At 39.1% G+C, this 19581-nt stretch overlaps 4 protein-coding genes across 5 annotated transcripts; 3 read left to right on the top strand and 1 right to left on the bottom strand.

Moving 5' to 3' along the window:
- Window positions 1–1130: 1130 nt before the first annotated feature.
- LOC101291231 (probable UDP-glucose 6-dehydrogenase 1-like) lies at window positions 1131–3867 on the top strand. Of its 2 annotated transcripts, XM_004297208.1 has the most exons (3): window positions 1167–1251; window positions 1796–1867; window positions 2124–3867. In XM_004297208.1, exon 3 carries the CDS (start codon window positions 2144–2146, stop codon window positions 3584–3586), a length of 1443 nt encoding a protein of 480 aa, XP_004297256.1. In that variant the 5' UTR covers window positions 1167–1251; window positions 1796–1867; window positions 2124–2143; the 3' UTR covers window positions 3587–3867. The 2 variants fall into 2 exon arrangements, with proteins under 2 accessions (XP_004297255.1, XP_004297256.1); XM_004297207.1 differs by lacking the exon at window positions 1796–1867 and having other exon boundaries at window positions 1131–1251.
- Window positions 3868–4538: 671 nt separating this feature from the next.
- On the top strand, window positions 4539–7179 carry LOC101291716. The gene is made up of 3 exons (XM_004297209.1): window positions 4539–5012; window positions 5228–5378; window positions 5511–7179. The coding sequence occupies exons 2-3, from the start codon at window positions 5234–5236 to the stop codon at window positions 6899–6901; spliced, it is 1536 nt and encodes a 511-aa protein (XP_004297257.1). The 5' UTR covers window positions 4539–5012; window positions 5228–5233; the 3' UTR covers window positions 6902–7179.
- Window positions 7180–10378: 3199 nt separating this feature from the next.
- LOC101291428 lies at window positions 10379–12073 on the top strand. The gene has a single exon (XM_004298338.1). The coding sequence runs from the start codon at window positions 10379–10381 to the stop codon at window positions 12071–12073; it is 1695 nt and encodes a 564-aa protein (XP_004298386.1).
- Window positions 12074–16282: 4209 nt separating this feature from the next.
- On the bottom strand, window positions 16283–19573 carry LOC101292010 (probable WRKY transcription factor 57-like). The gene is made up of 5 exons (XM_004297210.1): window positions 19165–19573; window positions 18737–18820; window positions 17843–17998; window positions 17254–17738; window positions 16283–16702 (listed from the first exon to the last, which is right to left on the bottom strand). Exons 1-4 carry the CDS (start codon window positions 19467–19469, stop codon window positions 17258–17260), a joined length of 1026 nt encoding a protein of 341 aa, XP_004297258.1. The 5' UTR covers window positions 19470–19573; the 3' UTR covers window positions 16283–16702; window positions 17254–17257.
- Window positions 19574–19581: the final 8 nt, after the last annotated feature.

The raw sequence follows: 19581 nt of genomic DNA on the forward strand, positions 1-19581 counted from the left end.
CTCTACCTGCCAATTTTTCTGCATGATCGATCTTCCATATGCTTCCATTATATACCTTCAATCTTACTCGATCTTTTTGTTCTTCATTTGGGGCCTCTAAAAGTTCCAATGATTTGAAGCTTCGATCACTTTCTCAGTTTCTCCATTGTTTTCTTCACATGTTGTTCATGTTGTTTGTAATGATGTAAAGGTAATTCTCTGATTAGCTTTCTGCTTTCTTCATATGTTGTATACATTAATTTAGGGCTTAAATTGTGCCTGTTTTTATAAGGTTAGTAGTCCACTAGTCCTTTTCGAGCTCGGCAACCCCGATTCAAAATTATATTATGCATTGCTAACTTGCATGATACTCCAAACTTTATTATTAGTGGCTGGTGCTTGAAAAACTATGTTATTTGACACCGAGTTTGGTCACATAGTAAGTGAGAAGAATGTTACTAAGCCAAACATCTCAAAGAGAGAAAGTAAGTTTTGAATCAAATAACACACGTCTTATACAAAATCATTTGAACAAATCTCATACCAAATATGAGCATTAGCGATTATAGTAACTCACGGTCACTTTCATGACATATAAATAAGATGAATATAAATGATTGAACTCTGAGGTCTCAACAGTATAAGAGTTCAAATACATATCAAATATGTAGATAAATGGAATAACTTAGTTATGTTTGATAACCTTTTAACGTGACTTCACTTAAATTTTGCACACTTTATCTTAAACACATCGACACATGAAAGTAATACATGGTTTTGAATTATTTTTTTATTTTCTTGCCATTTCAAGTCATTAAACGTAAACCCATATTGATTCTATATTCTCTAGCTATTTCATAAGCATTTTTTTTTTTAGAGAAATAAATATTTCATTAATCACGGGACAAACCCAATTACAAAACCTGTAAAAACAGGAGAAGAGCTTTAAGCTGTTTTTTTCTTTTTTTTGAGCAGTTTCTTACTTCTGTATAGATTTTTATTTTATTTTTTTACCGCGTGATATTTTTTGTAGAAAAATGACGGTGATGACGGTGACGAGGATCCGGTTGGTTGGATCTTAGAAACGCGCCTATAACAACGGGGCGTATATATATGGGACCTTGTCTTAGATCTCCTTCATTCTCACTTCTCAACACCAACGACAGAACAAGAAGAAGAAGAAGAAGCTGCTTAAAGCTCTTCTCTTTTCTTCTTCTTCATCAGATCTCTCACTTTCTCCGACCACCACCTGCGCATTTCTTCATTCACCAGGTAACAATTCTCATGGTCTTCTTTCCCTCATTCATATTTCAACGTCTTCATTCTTCATTTTGGCTGCTCAGCTCAGCTTTTGTAATTTGCTCTCGTTTCTGGGTTTGCTGATGTGTTTTCATCATTCATGGGAATTGGGTTTGTGTGTGATTCTGGTTTGCTTGAGCAAAAATGCTTGCTTGTTCTTGATTATGGTCTGGGAATTGTGATGGGGTTGGAAAGTTCAGATCTTTGTAGTCTCTCGGTGTTTTATTATAGATCTGATTGACCTGAATTCCTTACTGGGATTCTGAAATCCCTTAATGAGATTTGTTTGTAGATTAGCTCAATTATGGATATTTTTGTGTTGTTTGAGAATTTTTTGTTCTGCTTCACTTGGATCTGCAAATTTCAATGCGGTTTTCCTCTAGTCAACTTATAGATCTTAGATTTCCTTTCTCACAATTTGCTATAATGCTCTGTTTAAGTTGAACTTACAAGTCGAAATGCAAATCAGCTATGTGAAGATATTTTTAAGCTTATGACACCTTGATTCATTTGTTAGGTTTGTTCGAGCTCCTTGTTTTACTTGATCAAGCTTGTTCTTTTTCGTTATAAGGCCTGAACGAGTTATGCTGTAAGATATAATGCTACTTCTCATAGGAATCTTTGATGCTTTAGTCAGCAATAAGCTCGTTTGAGATCATGTTATTTGTTTGTTTGTCAATTAGTTTCGTCCTGGCCTTATTTGTTATGATTGATGTCTTGCACATTCTGAGGATGCATGAGAATATTAATAAAAAATAGTGGCTGGTTGTATGTATCATGTTTGGTCTGAATGTGTCATACATTGTTTTGGCTTGAAAATAATAAAGTACCTACTATTCTTTCAGATTTTGTACAAGAGGCAAAGATGGTGAAGATCTGTTGCATAGGAGCTGGATATGTCGGTGGGCCTACTATGGCTGTGATTGCCCTCAAGTGCCCAGATATTGAAGTAGCTGTTGTTGACATTTCTGTGCCACGGATCAGTGCCTGGAACAGTGATACTCTCCCCATATATGAGCCTGGCCTTGATGATGTGGTGAAACAGCGCAGAGGAAAAAACCTATTCTTCAGCACTGACGTTGAGAAACATGTTATGGAGGCAGACATTGTCTTTGTTTCAGTCAACACACCTACCAAGACCCAGGGTCTTGGTGCTGGAAAAGCAGCTGATCTTACCTACTGGGAGAGCGCTGCTCGTATGATTGCAGATGTATCAAAGTCCGACAAAATTGTTGTTGAGAAATCAACTGTGCCTGTGAAAACAGCTGAGGCCATTGAAAAGATTCTGACTCACAACAGCAAAGGCATCAACTTCCAAATTCTTTCCAACCCCGAATTCCTTGCTGAGGGAACTGCAATCCAAGATCTTTTCAATCCTGACCGAGTCCTCATTGGAGGTAGGGAAACCCCAGCAGGTGAGAAGGCAATTCAAGAACTCAAGAAGGTTTATGCCCGCTGGGTTCCTGAAGATCAGATTATTTGCACTAATCTATGGTCTGCTGAGCTTTCAAAGCTTGCTGCCAATGCCTTCTTGGCACAGAGGATATCTTCTGTCAATGCCATGTCAGCTCTCTGTGAAGCAACTGGTGCAGATGTCACTCAAGTGGCACATGCTGTTGGCAAGGACACAAGAATTGGGCCTAAGTTTTTAAATGCCAGCGTTGGCTTTGGTGGATCTTGCTTCCAAAAGGATATTTTGAACTTGGTATATATCTGCGAGTGCAATGGCCTTCCTGATGTCGCAAACTACTGGAAACAGGTCATTAAGATTAATGACTACCAGAAATCCCGGTTTGTCAACCGAGTGGTTTCCTCAATGTTCAACACAGTCTCCGGTAAGAAGATTGCAATTCTGGGATTTGCCTTCAAGAAAGACACTGGTGACACCAGGGAGACCCCAGCCATTGATGTGTGTAAAGGGCTGTTAGGTGACAAGGCTCGGTTGAGCATATACGACCCTCAGGTTAATGAAGAGCAGATCCAGAGGGATCTTGCAATGAAGAAGTTTGATTGGGACCATCCTATTCATCTTCAACCTTTGAGCCCCACTGCTGTGAAGCAAGTTAGTGTAGTCTGGGATGCTTATGCGGCAACAAAGGATGCTCATGGCATTTGCATCCTGACCGAGTGGGATGAGTTCAAAAGCCTTGACTACAAGAAGATTTATGATCAGATGCAGAAGCCTGCTTTTGTCTTCGATGGAAGAAATGTTGTGGATGCAGAGAAGCTGAGGCAAATCGGATTTATTGTGTATTCCATTGGAAAGCCCCTCGACGACTGGCTCAAGGACATGCCTGCTATTGCCTAAATACTTGAGAAGCACATAATCTGAAGATACATGGAGGGTCTGAGTTATAATTGAAGTCTGGTACGGGGAGTGTATGCATTTGTTGTTTATTGTATCGTGTTTTATTTGTTATTCCCATACTCCTACACTCTGGGGCTATGTTGCGTCTTATTCTACATGTAATAGGATCCATAAGAAATTTGTCTTTAGCTTAGTGGAATATCTGAAATTTGTTATTCTCATAGTTTAATGTAATAAACCAAGAAAATTACGGTTTTATAAATCCATCATTTCTCCTCATCATGTTTATGTTTATGATGTCCTGTTCCCTGTTGAGAGTAACATCACTAACATGAAGAAGTAATACTGTAATTGTGATATTGAGTTATCGCAGAAATATATGTTTGAGAGCAGCTTCAATTGCTATGAAGCATTTGATAAAAACAATTGTTTTTGTTTTTCAAATATTGAAGATTCTAGTATAAGGCGCATGTATACGGTGCAATTTCAGCATTTATAATCATTCGTATACGAGTCCACCATGCATTGTATCATCTAATTTTAACCGTTCATGTAATTTGTTCAGATACCGAAGATATTTTGTTCAAATAATCGATTCTCCCAGCTGGCTTTGTGTAACACGTATATACTCTCATTTCCATTTACCGACGGGTCAGGGTATTTTAGTAAATTCACGACCACGGACACGGACCTATAACCTTATATAGGGTCCAGCCCATAGATCCCTCATCAAAGTCAAACCCGGTTTTTCTCGTCCGGCCCGCCTCGTTTTTCAACAAAAGCACGAACCCTACCTCTCTTTATCTTTCATCGTCTACCTACCGCCTCTGATACACGCTCAGATCTACATCAAATTTCTTCAGATTTCCCCAAATTTCTTATCGTAATCCCTAGATCGGCTACCGATCTGCTCAAGCCCCAAAAATTTTCTATCGATTAACCCCAAATTCAACCCAACTCGTTGAGTTCGTAAATTCTAGGGTTTCGGTTCTGAATCGGCCCCTTTTGCCCCTCTAATCCTCCAATCTCTTACGTTTCCTGAATCGGATATTCCAGATCTTTCTTTCCCCTCTTGAATTTGGTCCCGATTTTGTCGATTTTTGACCGCTTCGAATTTCTAGGGTTTCGAAAATTTCGTACCGATTGGGTTTGGTCTGTTGTGTAAATTCGTAAAGGGGTTTTGTTCCCTTTGCTGTTGTATAGCTTTCCCATAAATTCTTTGTGAATAATTTCGAGGTTTGTTCGTGAATTGGGAACCTAGGGTTAGGGTTTCTGAAAAAAAATTCAATCTTTGAATTTGGTCAAATTAGATTGGGGATAAGATTCCTGAGGTCGATTAATCGAGTTTGGTATATTGTTCGGTGCTGTATCATATCAATTAAGCTCTCTGCCATATCGGTTTGATCTTCCCACCTTATTTGTGGAGGTAAAATCTTGTTTTAGTTATTATTATGTTAATTTCGTCTAGCACATTACTGTTGAGCTTGACTATTGATATTGTTTGTTAGTTGTGTAAGTAATGAGACAAAATGTACTATAGAATACCTGTTATCATACGTGTTACATTTGGCTAATGGCATGAGTAGTGATGCTGTATTACATTTAAGGGATTGACAAAGTCTAATTGGTTCTCTCTTTCAGGTTGATATGGGAGTCAAGAGGCCCTTTGATAATGTGGACTTTCAGGAGCTTCCTTGTAAGCATTCAAGGCAGCTTGATTGCAGTGACAAGCGTTTTCCATTTGCTGATGTTGTTTCTTGTTATAGTGCACCTGAAAAACCTTACGTTTCAGGTACAGGACATTGTGGTGTTAAATCATTTCATGTCTTGCTTCCAACAGTTAATGTAGTCTGTATTTTTAATGAGTGGTCATAGATATTTTGGGCAATTCATATTGAGGTCTGTTCTTATTTTGCAAAAATAGGTGATGGGCTTGGGGTACTAGAAAAGTATAATGTTGGTAAAGATTCAACAGATGTCAGTAAAGGTAGTGTGATCAATGCTACCTCTGCATTGGTCACCAGCAGTTGTGGTGAACAAGATGTTGGTTCTGGTAAACAAGATGCTCCTTCACCTCCTGCAGAGTATTTTGAATGTGATTACCCCAGGAGAGCATTTGTTTCTTTTAAGGATGACTACTCTTCTTTGTTGGATCGCTCTCCAAGAAAACAAGTTCCTGTTGGGCCAAATCATCAAGCCAGTATTCCATCATGGAGTGGACACGACTGTTATACTGTTGAGGATAGGCTTTTGGGAACGACTGTTATTCCAATGCCTGACCTGAACCTGTCAGCTCCGGAGTTTGATAAGGTGGGGCAGGGCCGAAAAAATTGTAAATGCCTAGATGCTGGGACCTGCAGGTGTGTGCAGCAGCATATCATGGAAGCACGGGAAGAACTCCGAAGAACCCTTGGAAATGAAAAGTTTGTGAAGTTGGGTTTTTGTGACATGGGAGAGGAAGTAGTAGCACGAAGATGGAGTGATGAAGAAGAGCAGGCTTTTCATGATGTTGTTTACTCCAATCCTGCGTCGTTGGGTAGAAAATTTTGGAAGCATTTGTCTGCGGTGTTCCCTTCTCGAAGTAAAAGGGAACTAGTCAGCTATTATTTTAATGTGTTCATTCTACGTAGACGGGCTGCTCAGAACAGATCCAATACTTTAGAAATAGACAGTGATGATGATGAGTGGCATGGAAGCTATGGAAGTGCCAATGATGGTACATTTGCAGAAGATGATGAAGACTCTGTCATTGACTCTGTTGAGGATGGTCAAGCAGTGGGCCCTAGAGGGTACTCTGAAGAAGATGATAGTGATGATGATGACAGTGATGGTGATGGTGATGATTATGTGGGATATGGAGCAGATTGTGGGATGAATTATATAGGAGAATCGTACAGGCTGAAATTGGTTGATGAGGGAAAACATGATACTACAGCTCACAATGGGGAGAAGATTCCAGGGTGTTATGAGGAGGAATTTGGTTATCAAGATGATTCATGCGTGTCTTTTGAGTTCCAGCCTTATGTGCAAGACTCTTGTGGTCGAATTGATGGTGACCGTGAACCTGCTGCTGGTGTCTTACCAGGCACTGGGTTCAAGGATGAGCGTAGCCAGGATGATGCATCTAGTGATGTAGTGGGTCATGGATATCTGTTGGAGCCTTGTGACACTAAAATTTGGGACGCTAGGTTACCAATGGATCCCATCAAAGGTATTGATCTTCTACCCACATGGAGTATGATTGAAAACATATTTGATCAAGGCATGGGGGATTACAAGATGAGGGATGACCAAAAGGCACCAGCTAGTGGGTAGTGATGGACAGTTGGCAATCAGGTCTAGGAAATAATTCCTTAAGTGCTATAGTATGCTAATGTAAATTCAGTGTTGCCTTCTGAATTTGTGAGGGCTAGTGCGAAGTTTTGAGATTGGCAGTAAAGTTTCTCTGCCAGGCAACATTTTTTTCCCTGAAAGCGCAGGCGATTTTGAAATCCGGTGCTCCTTTTGTACAGAAGTCTCATGAAATGTAATGTTTATTTGTAATTGTATGTCAAGTTCTCTCAATGGAATGAAGATTCACCCTGTCATTTTGTATGTTTATGCAATTCATGTCTCTTTGTAAGGGCATACCTTGGTAGTTGGCCACCCTTTGTTTTCTGTTCGATTTAGTCTCCAACCCTTTGTACCCAGAAAGGTCAACATTCCTAGTTAAGCCTCGTCGACCTTCATGTTGGTTGAAGCAGTTAAGCAGTGATGCTTATGCTTTACATTCTTGACAAGAAAAGTCTGCAAAGATTCTTTCTAAGCAAATGATGCGTCTTGATTATGTATTGGTTGTGATCTGATGTATACATCAGGTGTGCTTTGGCTTTATGCCAAGGAAAAACTAATGCGACATCGATGGACAACGGTATACCATGACACGTATAACACAATTTGTAGGACGAATAGAGAAGGAAGATTGTAAAAGGGGGTATGACCTTTGATACAATGTCAAATGATAGAAGGGTCAGAGAAGATTTGCCACATCTTCCTCAACTATTTTAACTGTGTTACTCCGATCGTGAACTGTGGTAAATTGGTAAGCCTTACCGGTAAAGCTAGAGAAAACCGGTAGCTTTTCCGGTTTCTCCATATAAACGCAAAGCTTTGTTAACCAAGGTTTGTAAACACGAGTCGATGGAGAGTTATGAGAAGACAATGACGACATGAACTGGTTAGCTACAGGTATGACTTTTGCAGCCAAAAGAACAAAATAGAATAATTACGCAAGGTATAGATATAGTTGTGGCTGCAGAGTGCTACAAGTTCTGTAGTCAACATGGAAACTAGTACTATCATGCTTTCCTATTGTGACTTCCTTTTCTTCAAAGTCAATGCTTTTAACTGGGTGGATTAATTTCTTAATGAATTGGTCTGCAACATAATGGTCGACTACAAAATCATTTATAAAGGTTTGAAGAGTCATGGTATAGAATAGGCGGAGCGGATTCTACGCACCAAGGTGCACTTATATCATTAATATGCAAGTCCTCAAATCACCGTATACGAAGATCGAATAAAGACTAGTGACTCTAAATTCCTTCCTTTTATTTTTATTTTTGATCCGATTAAATTAAGTGCCCATAATAAGAGTACATCTTATTCGACTTCAGGTTCTCATCTCCTGTGTTGGAAACACTTATAACTTATTTTTTTTTTTGTTAACGGTATTAGAATACATATATGATAATGCGACGTGGATGACCGGATCAAAATATTGCATATTAGTTACTCGGTTCACTTACACCTTGGTGCGTAGAAGAATTTTCGATAGAATAGGTGAGCTTACTTGAGGTTTTATACTTCTGTATAATACTGATGCTGGAATACACATGGAGAGGGTGTTTTTGTTGAGCCCTTTTGTTAATCTATAATCAGAGAGTGGATAAATTTCCAGCTTCATATTTTACAAGACTAGCGAAATGACGAAAAGATGATGCATTTTGCAAGATGCCAAGCAGGAAATTTTGTAGAAACGACTTGATTAGTATCTGGATTGATGCATACTTAACAAACAGATCAATACAATAAGGTGAGTTGACTTGATCAAACTGCAACTGTTTGCTGGTGAAAACAAAGTAAATGTGTCCTTCTTTGAAGTTTATATTGTTGGCATCTATCTCACTATATTCCTGCTGTTTGACGAAAGCTAAACTATGATATAGGTAAGCAGCTTCTTTCTACAACCAATTAAGTACCTCCTATTTACCATAATGATATTGGAAATTTCCTTTGGATTAGAGATTGCTCGAGTATAAGACTTGCCCAACTATTTAGAGCATCAGAAGTCTTGACACACCGTGTGGCATGACAACCACATCTCTACTATCTTCTCTTTGATTTGTTAATGCCTAGGTGAATACCAAATTGCCAAATTCCTTCAGTAAGATTTTCACCATCTCATTTGATCTGCAAGATAAATATGATTAGAAAACATAAACCAAGTGCAAAGGGCATAGCGGTTTTTTTTTTTTTGAGAGTTTCAACGACGGTATTCTTGGCTTTTCAGGTCTAGAGACTAATCTGCGCCGAGTGATCTTGTCAGAACGTTTCCTTCCCCTGACCACCAAGAATAAATTAGGATTTAACTCTAATTAGCGTCGGCTGGGATTCAAACCTAAGTATGGGAGTTCCACAGCTAGACTCTTACTAACTTGACTACATATGATGGTTAGGGCAGAACGGTTTTAGTTTCTCTTGTTTGAGGAGCATTCATTTCTCATGTAATTACCGGAGATTGCACTCAAGTAACATGTAAATGAAAACGCAACCTTATCTACAAGTCTCTGATTTGCAAACCAAACAACAGTAATGTAACAAACTCAATCCTAAATCACCAACCACAACACAAGTGCCTCAAATTGTGGTGGATACGCTATGAACAATTAATAAAACATAGTCATAGCAGCACACAAAGGTTTGACACCCATGGCCATTGGCTCTATGCACATAAAATCTCCTTATCAATAACGGTTGGGGGAATCTGACCTAATTTACAAGCAAGAGACAAAGTTATTATAAGGCCTAGTTTGGCTGGTTTTCATTTTCACAGTGCCAAATCTAGAAGTACAAGACCAGTAGTATTTTAGTCCTTAAACCTTGGGGTCCTCTAAGAACGTACACCCACAAATCCAAACCGTTCATCCCACCAGCGAAGGTCTCTCGCTTCTCTACACGTGCTTGCCAATCTTTTCTTCCCTTTTTAATCCTTTGCTTCCATGCATGGAATTCTCCTCCAACTCCAACACACACACAAAAACTAAGAGAGAGAGAGAGAGAAACAGAAAGGAGAAGAATCAGTCATGGTTGAGCTGTTTTTTACAGGCCTCTTCATCGCCATCATTACCGACCCATTTCCTCAGATTTTTGATCTTTTCAATTAATACCCCCCATAACTTTTTTTCAGCTCCAATTGAAGAGAAAAAAAAGGGTCTTCAATTTTCGTTTGTTGGTTTTCGATGTATGGAAGAATTTAGAGGGTCCCTACTCTTTGTGGGTCGGATCTCGTACTTACAAAACTGTCACATCTCTGAACTCTTCGATTCTCATCTGCTCACCAACTAAAGCATCAAGCTTTGTGATCTGCGCTCGATCTGAGACTCCTTCCTCTCTGCAACAGAACTGCATCATGGGATGGAATGTAGCATAGAACTGTAGCACATTCGAGGTAAGGCTAAAGCCAGCTGGTTTTGATTTCGTTTTAGTTTGTGTTGTGTTGTGGTTAGTTTCAAGTCATAAGGATTGAGAAAAATGGAAGGGGATCAGAACCAGCACAAGAAATTCGTGTGCAAGTTTTGCAACAGGAGATTCCAATGTGGGAAGTCACTTGGTGGTCACATCAGGACTCATTTGAACAAGAAACCAACTCGAGAAAAGGAACAGGAGGTGGTCGTGGTCGAAGAAGACGAGTTTGCTAGAGTTACTAGGACGGCAAAGCTTTTGACATTGGATTCCGGGCCAGAAGGGCAATCCGGTTACCGTCTCCGGGAGAATCCCAAGAAGTCTTGGAGGTTTTCGGATCACAAAGTCCCGAGCTTTCAGTTGCAGCAGATGAAAGTGTGCAAAGAATGTGGGAAAGGTTTCATGTCGCTGAAAGCATTGTGTGGTCACATGGCTTGTCACTCTGGTGACAAGGAGAGGAAGCTTGAAGAGATTGAGGAGTTTTCCGAGACTAGTGAGAAGCATAAGCTAGTGATGGATAGTCAGTCTGATACTGAGACCTCATCAGCTCCAACAAAGCAGAGGAGGGTGTCAAAGAGATTGAGGGAGAGCAGCAACTTTGAAGTTCATGGTGGTTGTTCATCTGGTTCTGGAGTTGAGCAAGAGCAGCAGGAAGTGGCTATTAGTTTGATGATGTTGTCTCGTGATTCGGGTTATAAAGGGGGTTTGAATTCGTTTGGTGAGTCTTCAGATAACAATTCAGTGATTTTGGAGGGTAAGTCATCTTCTATTGATATGAGAATTAGTACTAAGAGAGGTCTGAGTTATGGTGCTAAAGTGAGTGATGTTATGGACTTGAAGAGAGTTAGAGAGAAAAAGTTGAAGTATGAGGAGGTTACTGTTTCTGACAATTCTGATTCTGGGTACCATATACATGAGCCCAAGAGGGTTGAATCAGATGTTTCTGTAGATGGGTTTGTGAGGAAGGGTGAGTTTAAGAAGTACAGAGCTGAATTCGGATCCGGGTTTGGGGGATATGAGACCTATGATGTTAAATCAAGAAGGGGGTTTGGCATCAAGTCTGAAATGGTGAAGGAATTGGCAAAGGAAGAAGAAACTTATGAACTAGTAGATAGGAGTTCTTCAAAGTATGCATTGAGAAAATCCATTAAGAATGGCTTTCACAGACCATTTACTAGTGGCTCTTCCAGTGTTGAAGTCTACAAGAATGTTAAAAAGAGCAGCAAATGTGAGTGCTTGACTTGTAACAAGACCTTCCATTCTCATAGAGCTCTTGGGGGTCATAGAGCAAGTCATACAAAGAGTAATGGCTACTATGAATCTATGTATGAGAGTGGAGAAAACAGCATAGACAGTGATGAGTCTCCTATTCCAACACCTCAGAGTAAGCATGTTGAGGACAATAAGCCTTACAAAGGCAAAACCCCAATTAACCAGGACTTGGGTGCAAAGAGAAACTCAGGGTCTAAGAGAAGCAAGGGGCATGAGTGCCCATTCTGCTTCAAGGTTTTCAAGTCAGGCCAAGCCTTAGGTGGTCACAAAAGGTCCCATTTTGTTGGAGGATGTGAAGTCAAAACTGTAGTACTTGGACAAGAGCACCAGCAGCAGGAACACGAAGAAGAAGAAGAAGATGACGAAGAAGAAGAAGAACATGAACTTGAAGTCCCTGAAAATGAGGCTGATATCCCTACACTATTTGATCTTAACCTTCCAGCTCCTATGGAGGAAGAAGCAACTGGGAGCTTTGAGTACATGTCATGGTAGATTTGAGCATGGAAGAACTTAGAAGCCACAACAAGATTGAATTTTTGGTGGGTTTTATCATCTGTTACTTAAGATCAGTACTCTGTCATTCTTCTGTAATGATGCAAATGCAGGACAGTATAGACATTGAGATTTTTTTGTTTCCCTTTTAGGTCACAAATTAAAGGGGTGGAGGTAATGCTTCAATTTCTTGTTCATGGACTTGAAGGATTAGTTATGCTTTTCTGTTGGTCTAATAATTTATTTCATTCTCTCAGTTTTAGTGCACTGATCTGTTTCTTCCCAGACATAAATATATAGGTCCAGAAACTTAAATTTTTCTTTCTTTCTTTGATTCTTTCTCTCCCTCCCTCAATTTTGTTTATATTTTATTCTCCTTACAGTTTTGGAATGTCTAAAAATATTATTTTACAGTTCTATTATAAAACTTCAATTAAAGATAAATTGTGGTGTTCCTAGTTCTCAAAGATTTAAAGGGACAAGAAATATATAATGGAGACTGCAGAGAATGCCTGATCCATCCTAAACTAACATCTTTATGAGAACCACTTGCTGAGAAAAGTTTCTTGCTTTCCAATTTTCAGAGAGCGTATTCAGCGCACCCGTCCATCTCCGTCGTCTATTTGACGCGGACTTTTGACTTTTTCAAAATGGACGGGTGCGCGGCGTACCCGGGTGCGCGGCGTACCCAGGTGCGCTGTATAATTTTCGCAATTTCCATTACCCTATGACCAAATGACCAATTGCTTCGAGTCATTTGACCTCAAGAAAACAAAGATAAAAATGATATGTGCACTAATATCTTCACCACATCCATGATCAACTCCACCTCTTTGGCTGCTATACACATTTGTATAGCATACATCAAGTCATGAACTGTCTGATCGTTTAGCAATTTAAAATTCAAGACAATCAGACAGTTCACTACTTGATGTATGTTATACATATATGTATGGTAGAAAAATCTCCTCTACTTCTAGCCAGAGACTGTGTTAAAACTTTTTTTTTTTAAAAAAAAACGTTTTATTAATAACTCACACACCCTACAAATGTCCGTGAGGTTTGAACCCGTGACCTCAAAGTTTTCAGTTAAACACCTTAACCAACCAAGCCACGGCTCACCGATAGACTGTGTTAAAACTTAGGACCAAGCTCACTGTGTAGATCATTTTTCCCTTAAAAGTGTCAAGGACCACTTGCTTTATGGCCTTATTAGGAAATGGTTAAAAAGTGCCACTCTTATGTTAAGACTTGAGAGAAAAAGAAGCTTCCTTTAGTTTTCATAGCTCACATGTTTAGCTAAGCCACAGTCTATTATGTATTCACACTCAGATTAGATCTTCAAGCCATTCTTGTATTGCTTAAGCTTGAAGGTGGGAGAAGGATGTGTATAATAAAATTGGGGAATCATGAGGAATCAAACTTCATATATGCACCTTTTCATGATTGAACAAGAAATATGATTCTGGATGGTTGCAAAGCACCTACCACTCAGCTCTAATATTCATTTCAGTAATCTGTGAATTGCATATCAGCTTCACAGTACTTGATCTTTAATTTACCTTTATGAAAACTATGTCATTTCAACTATATCTATCCCCTTTTTCTTATCTTTTTTAACAAGCTATATATATATCTCTTATATAGTGTGTATTCTTTGCAAAACCTTATTATCAACCTCAGGGCCACCTTTTTTTTTTTTTTGGGTGCTCATAGAAAGCCCCAGTTAGCTTGCATCTGCATCAACTCAGAATCAAAAACCACTTTGAGGAGTATCAATCACTTTTTATGCAGAACTATCAACTCATATGGGTTATGCATCAGAAGTATTTAAACACCCACTTGTGGAAAAACCCCAAGCCTTTCAAAGACGACTCACTGCATTATTGCTTTCTCTCAAGGCAGCAAGTCATTCATCATCACAAAGTTCGCTAGCTTTATGAACCAGAAGTAACCACATCTCACATCTTCTTTGTTTAGTATTTAGGGGAATTGAAGACTCTTAAGCCCATTGTTTTGCTTAAATCATAGGCTACAGCCCATTATACGGGTGCTTAACTTCCCTAATTACACAGCATCTTTTGAAAAGTTCCATGTTCTTTGTTGGGTAAGTGAGCAACTAATCCCATAAGAAGATGTGAATGGATTACCTAACAATTAAGGTAGGGTATCTTTATGTTTCTGATATTTATTTTGTGTGAACATCTCTGTCATACCTTTTTCTGATCCTATACATAGAGTTGATCATAGAGTTGATCTGAGAGATCATAGATTAGATTTATTACCAAACTTTGATAAAAATATTTGCAATTTTCTAAAATTAGATTAATTACCTATAAGTTTTATTGCATAGCATCTTGGGCCTGTAGATGGGATTGGATTCAAGCTCAAACTTGCTAAAAAAAGCTTGGGTCTTGCACAAGCTGAAAGAATCTGTCAGACACATCAGGTGCTATTTGCTGCATATGAATTTATTTTTTTTTTTGTTGAGAAACTTGATAATTGATGGAGAAGAAGTAAGGAATTTTGCATAACTTGATTGCTACCTGACATATGGAAGCCACAAAGTAAATTGCAGTATGGGGCATGGGCCTTTTGGCGGGCCCGCTGCATCTTCCTTTCCCAATTCTCAGAGTCCATAACGAAATTTGCTGAATTACTTCATTAATTTTGGGTTAAATGTATACGATAAATTTCTCTTAGCCTCTTTGATTTAGACCTTTTTTTTATGTTTGAGACTTTGAGTGAACACTTTTAAGAGTGAAATAAAAATTTAAACCAAATTTTGCCAACTTTTGCGATAATTTTTTAAGGGTAACACTAGCTACTATATATTGTATGCATTCTTTTCGACATTTTAAAAACATATAACTTGTCTGATAAATTAACTACTAACATTTTTTTGATCTTCATCGAAACAAAAAACTACTAACATTTTTTTAGAATAACACTACACTTGCATACGCATACACTTTCAACACAGTAATGTTTACCTGATCAAATAAATTACGTTCAACCACTGTTGGATGTACATATATGGTAGAGAGAGTTACTATTAAGCTGGGTTGTTTTAAGTGTTTTCCACCATTGAATTTAAATCTAGGGTGGTTGAACATATATATGTTATTTGATCAAGTGTCTTAACCAGATGAACACCACTGTTTTCAACAATATCTCCAATCGAACAACTTATTTTAAATTGTTCATTACTCAAAATGGCTTTTTCACTCTTTTCTCAAAGCATCAAATTTTAATTCCTCTTCTGATTTTTTGACGTTGTTCCACAAGAAAAAATAGACTAAATCAGGAAAATCACCATATGAATAATGAAGGACAATGACGAGACCTACCTAACAGTATAACTGCCACTAGTTAAAGAGGATACAGATAACTGGATATGGATGGGGAGCGAAGCTTGGACGAGGTCGTCGTTTCAGTTTGGCGTGTAGGTCTCCTCCCGTACACAACGGCGGGTAAAACGGCGCTGTTTTACCTGTCTCTTTCTTCCGTCACTCTCACCTAGCCTGGACCTCCCTATCCTGTATTCCCATGTACAGTCCCAGTCCTCATACAGTCATACTCCCCAGTGACCCATGCGTCATGGTCCAACCACCCCACACTTCAAACCATCGGATAAATATCTCAGTTTTACTTGTTACCTAAATCTCTGTTTCCCCTCAAAATGCATCGGAGATTGGTTTAATCAGAAAGATTGCCGGAGCCGGAGTCGCCGGAAGTTTCACTTTTCAGTTTCAGTGTTGAGTTACTTGAGTAGTCGGTGCATGGTTGTCTGGTTGGTGGGTTGCCTCCTATATCTGATTCTGAGAATGAATGGATCGAAAAGGAGGCCTCTCGAAAAGGCAATATTGGAGAGCTAGGGTTGATTATTGAATGGAGTAGTTTATGGCGGTCGGCATGGTGAAAAGGAAGCGTAATATGTGGTCGAAGATGACAAAAGAGGGTGTACAGTGTACTACTTAAACTAATCAAAGTAAAAAGGTAGTGTCGGCCGGTTAATTATTTTAACCAGCTATGCATCATGTAACATGCAACTCCACGCAACGTAGCCAACATCCTGCAGCTACATTTGTTCCTTCTTAGCTAGCTAATTAAGCTAATTAAGCTACTTAATTATTTGCTAGCTGAGGATGAACCTCTGCAACACGAGGTAGTGATCGATCTAGATCGAGAATATCAGAGATGGATGACGTCGTTTAATATTATATTTACCTTTATCATGATGAATAAAATGATATAATACACAATTAATCCGAATCAGATAGCAGATAAATCCTCAGGACTAAACTGTGAGTCTAATTAGTTAGATACTGCAATTAGTTAGGTGATTAATTTAGAGTGCATAGAATTAATATCATGGGATTCTTCGAATCTTCAACTCTGTCTGTAAGAGAAGTTTGAAAGGAAGAATCATCGCTTCAGCTATGAGGATGAATCGAATACTAATTTACTAGCTAACTAGCTTCCGATGGTATATGATCTCTAGCTTCATGAGGATCTTTAGCTTCTGCACTGGACAACTTGCTCATTTGGCCAAAATAATGATACGAAGTGCAATGAGAATCGAGCAGAGAGCTAATAATTGAAGTGGGCAAGTGCAGGCCAGTACTACTGCAATACAATGATCAAAAATAAGATATGGTACAAGCACTAAATCCAAATATTAGTACCAGTGTAGCAGATAGCTTTGTAACCAGTCATAAAAACGCATAATGTTTGTAGTGGTGCATCAATCTATAGCCACAAGGATTTAACAACTCGACCTCGATTCCAGCTTAGAAGCAATACAATTCCCTACCATATGCCCAGACGTATCTACTCTCCCTAGTGCAGCATATATCCCATTACTGTAGTTCATGATCGATCCAATCATTCCTATATCTATAATATTGTAAATACTTTTGTTCTAGCTTTTTGTAGATCAAGGAATATAGTTGTATCAGCTGGAATTAAGAGGACGTATATATATGACTAAATTAGGGTTTTAAAACTGGGTAGAAGGACGGTTTATATATGCAAGGGGGTGATTATATTACAGTTGCAGACAATATATTATGACTCATGCATGTATTATATATAAAAGTATATATGTCTTCGTTAATCACTAATTTCATTAAACTGTTTTGAATAATGGTCTAATTATATGGTGTTTAATTGATTACCAATTTATCCATCAAACGGATTACGCATTCCAGGAGGTACAATGTCCCCAAGAAGCCCTTCATCTGTAGGAACTGGTACTACTGGGAGTGGCTCATGGTTTTGATTAGTAATGCGCTGGGATCCTCCAGCTGCTTCATCATAATGGTTATGAGTACCACCAGCCGGGACAAATCGATGCGACTGCGAGCTCCCTACTGTCAAATTATGAGTTGGACTAATTTGTGATCTGGGTTGAATTGAAGTTGGAAAATGCATGAACTGTGAGACTGGAGGAAGCTGCATTAACTGATGGCTTCCTGCGGCAAAGCCAGATTGGTCATGACTAAGAATATTGACTCCCCCGCTGCCGCTGCCGCGGGGAAATGAAACCGTATGATGGCAGTGTTGCCCTTCATACGTCGTTATTACTGTCGTCGGGTCTTCTGAGGAACGCTCAACCCTTTTCTTCACAGTGCATTTGCTATTTGTGCACCGATAGTAGCTCCTGCGCCACAAAGGCACAAACAAGTTAATATTCATCGGAATATAAACAGAAGTTCTAGTACTAATTATCAATGTTGAAACAACTAAAACGAATTTAGATAATACCTCGGATATGGGCTATTCTTGACAGCCTTCTGTCCATATTTCCGCCAACGGTAGCCATCCTCAAGATGATCAACTTCACTCTTAGTCATAAACGCAAATCTTGGCTGCCGGATTCGCTTCTGCCCCTTCTTTTTGTTCACCTTCGTAGTGCTACTCCTACAAAATATTTTACCTACAACTGTCACAATAAAAAAACAGAACTTGAAAATCCAAAGGAAAGAGAAAAGGGAAACTGAAAGGCAACGTAACTTTGTAACTTTGAGTGCTACGTATTATGAGTTAATTTGTAAATGTAATTAGAATGCATCTTCTCTGGTTATCTCCTTTCATAATTTGATTCATGACCATTTTTCACCGAAAAAAAGAAGAGGTTGAAAAACTAAGCATTAGGTGCATTCTCACAATTAACAATTAGGTACATACATTTTAAACCCTAACTTGATTTAATGTATAAGAAAACTAATTGGAACCCTAAGGGGCATAGTTCTTCAAGTTTATAAAACAGAGTAGATATATATGCTAAAACGTTGGGAACCCAAAGAACATCAAAATGTACATATGGGAAAGTGATATATATATATATGTAGTTCATATATATGCATGGTACATGTAATTATAAGCCATGATTGATTATTAGGAAGCAATCCAAAGTATTTTGGACCACAAAACAAATAAGAATCTCATGGAAGAATTATGATCGCCCAAAACACTTTCTTCACAAAGCATTATGTCATGCACTACGTCACATGCATGCGCATCTGATCGACCAGTAAAAAGAAAACCTCAAGAAAAAAGAAAACTACACCAGTAAAATTATTATCCCCCTTCCAAAAGAAAAAAGAAAAATAAAAATTACAGGGACAAAGACACAAGAGCATGCCCTTAATAATTTACCAGTAATTGGATTCCGGGAAAGCTAGCGTGAAAAGATATATAGCACGCCATTTCCGCCGCAAAAACGGCACTAAGTGGTCTCGACTGCCAAACCCAAAAGAAGAAGAATCATAATCCAGAAAAAGACCCCCTTTCATTTTTGCTCAATTTGCATTACCCTACTCTGCCCCCCTCAACTTGCATGAGCTTTTTACTATCACCTAGAACCGTACGGACGATCAAAATCTCATAGATTTGGCTCAGAAATTTCTGAGATTTGATCGTTTGCTCACTTTTTTTCTCCTTTTAATTACCTATTTATCTTTCGGTAAAAATCTGTGACCCTTTTGCACAGGGAAAAGCAGGTTAATCGATCACTAATCAAGCGACTATATGAACATGGGGATGTGTGTATGTAATCATATATATACATGATGATGATCACTCACGGTGTTTCGAGTGGTGGCGTGCCGCCGGAGCCAGTAGACCTCTCTGGCGGATCCTCAGTTGAGCTTGAGGAGACAGATCCGACCACGGGGGCAGGGTCTGATCGGGAGCTAGTATTGCTGCTTCTTTCGGGAACTTGTTCAGCCTGCAGAGTTGTAGTACTGCTGGTTCCCGCCAAATCAGACCTGTCGTCGGTGCCGATCGGGTCATCCGGGTTGAAATTCCAGCCGAATTCACTGAAGTAGGCGTTGTCCCAGCTCGGGAAGTCGGTGAGTCCCGGATCGCGTGTGTCCTTGTCGCCGTCCATGGAGGGTGAGGAGGAGGATCGGACGACGTCGTAGAGTGGATTGGAATTGAGAAGCGAGCATGAATCTGAACGCGGAAAGCGTCGGCGAGAGAGAGAGAGAGAGAGGAGTATA

The sequence above is a fragment of the Fragaria vesca genome, linkage group LG4 (genome assembly GCF_000184155.1).
Source record: "Fragaria vesca subsp. vesca linkage group LG4, FraVesHawaii_1.0, whole genome shotgun sequence".
NCBI lineage: Eukaryota > Viridiplantae > Streptophyta > Magnoliopsida > Rosales > Rosaceae > Fragaria > Fragaria vesca.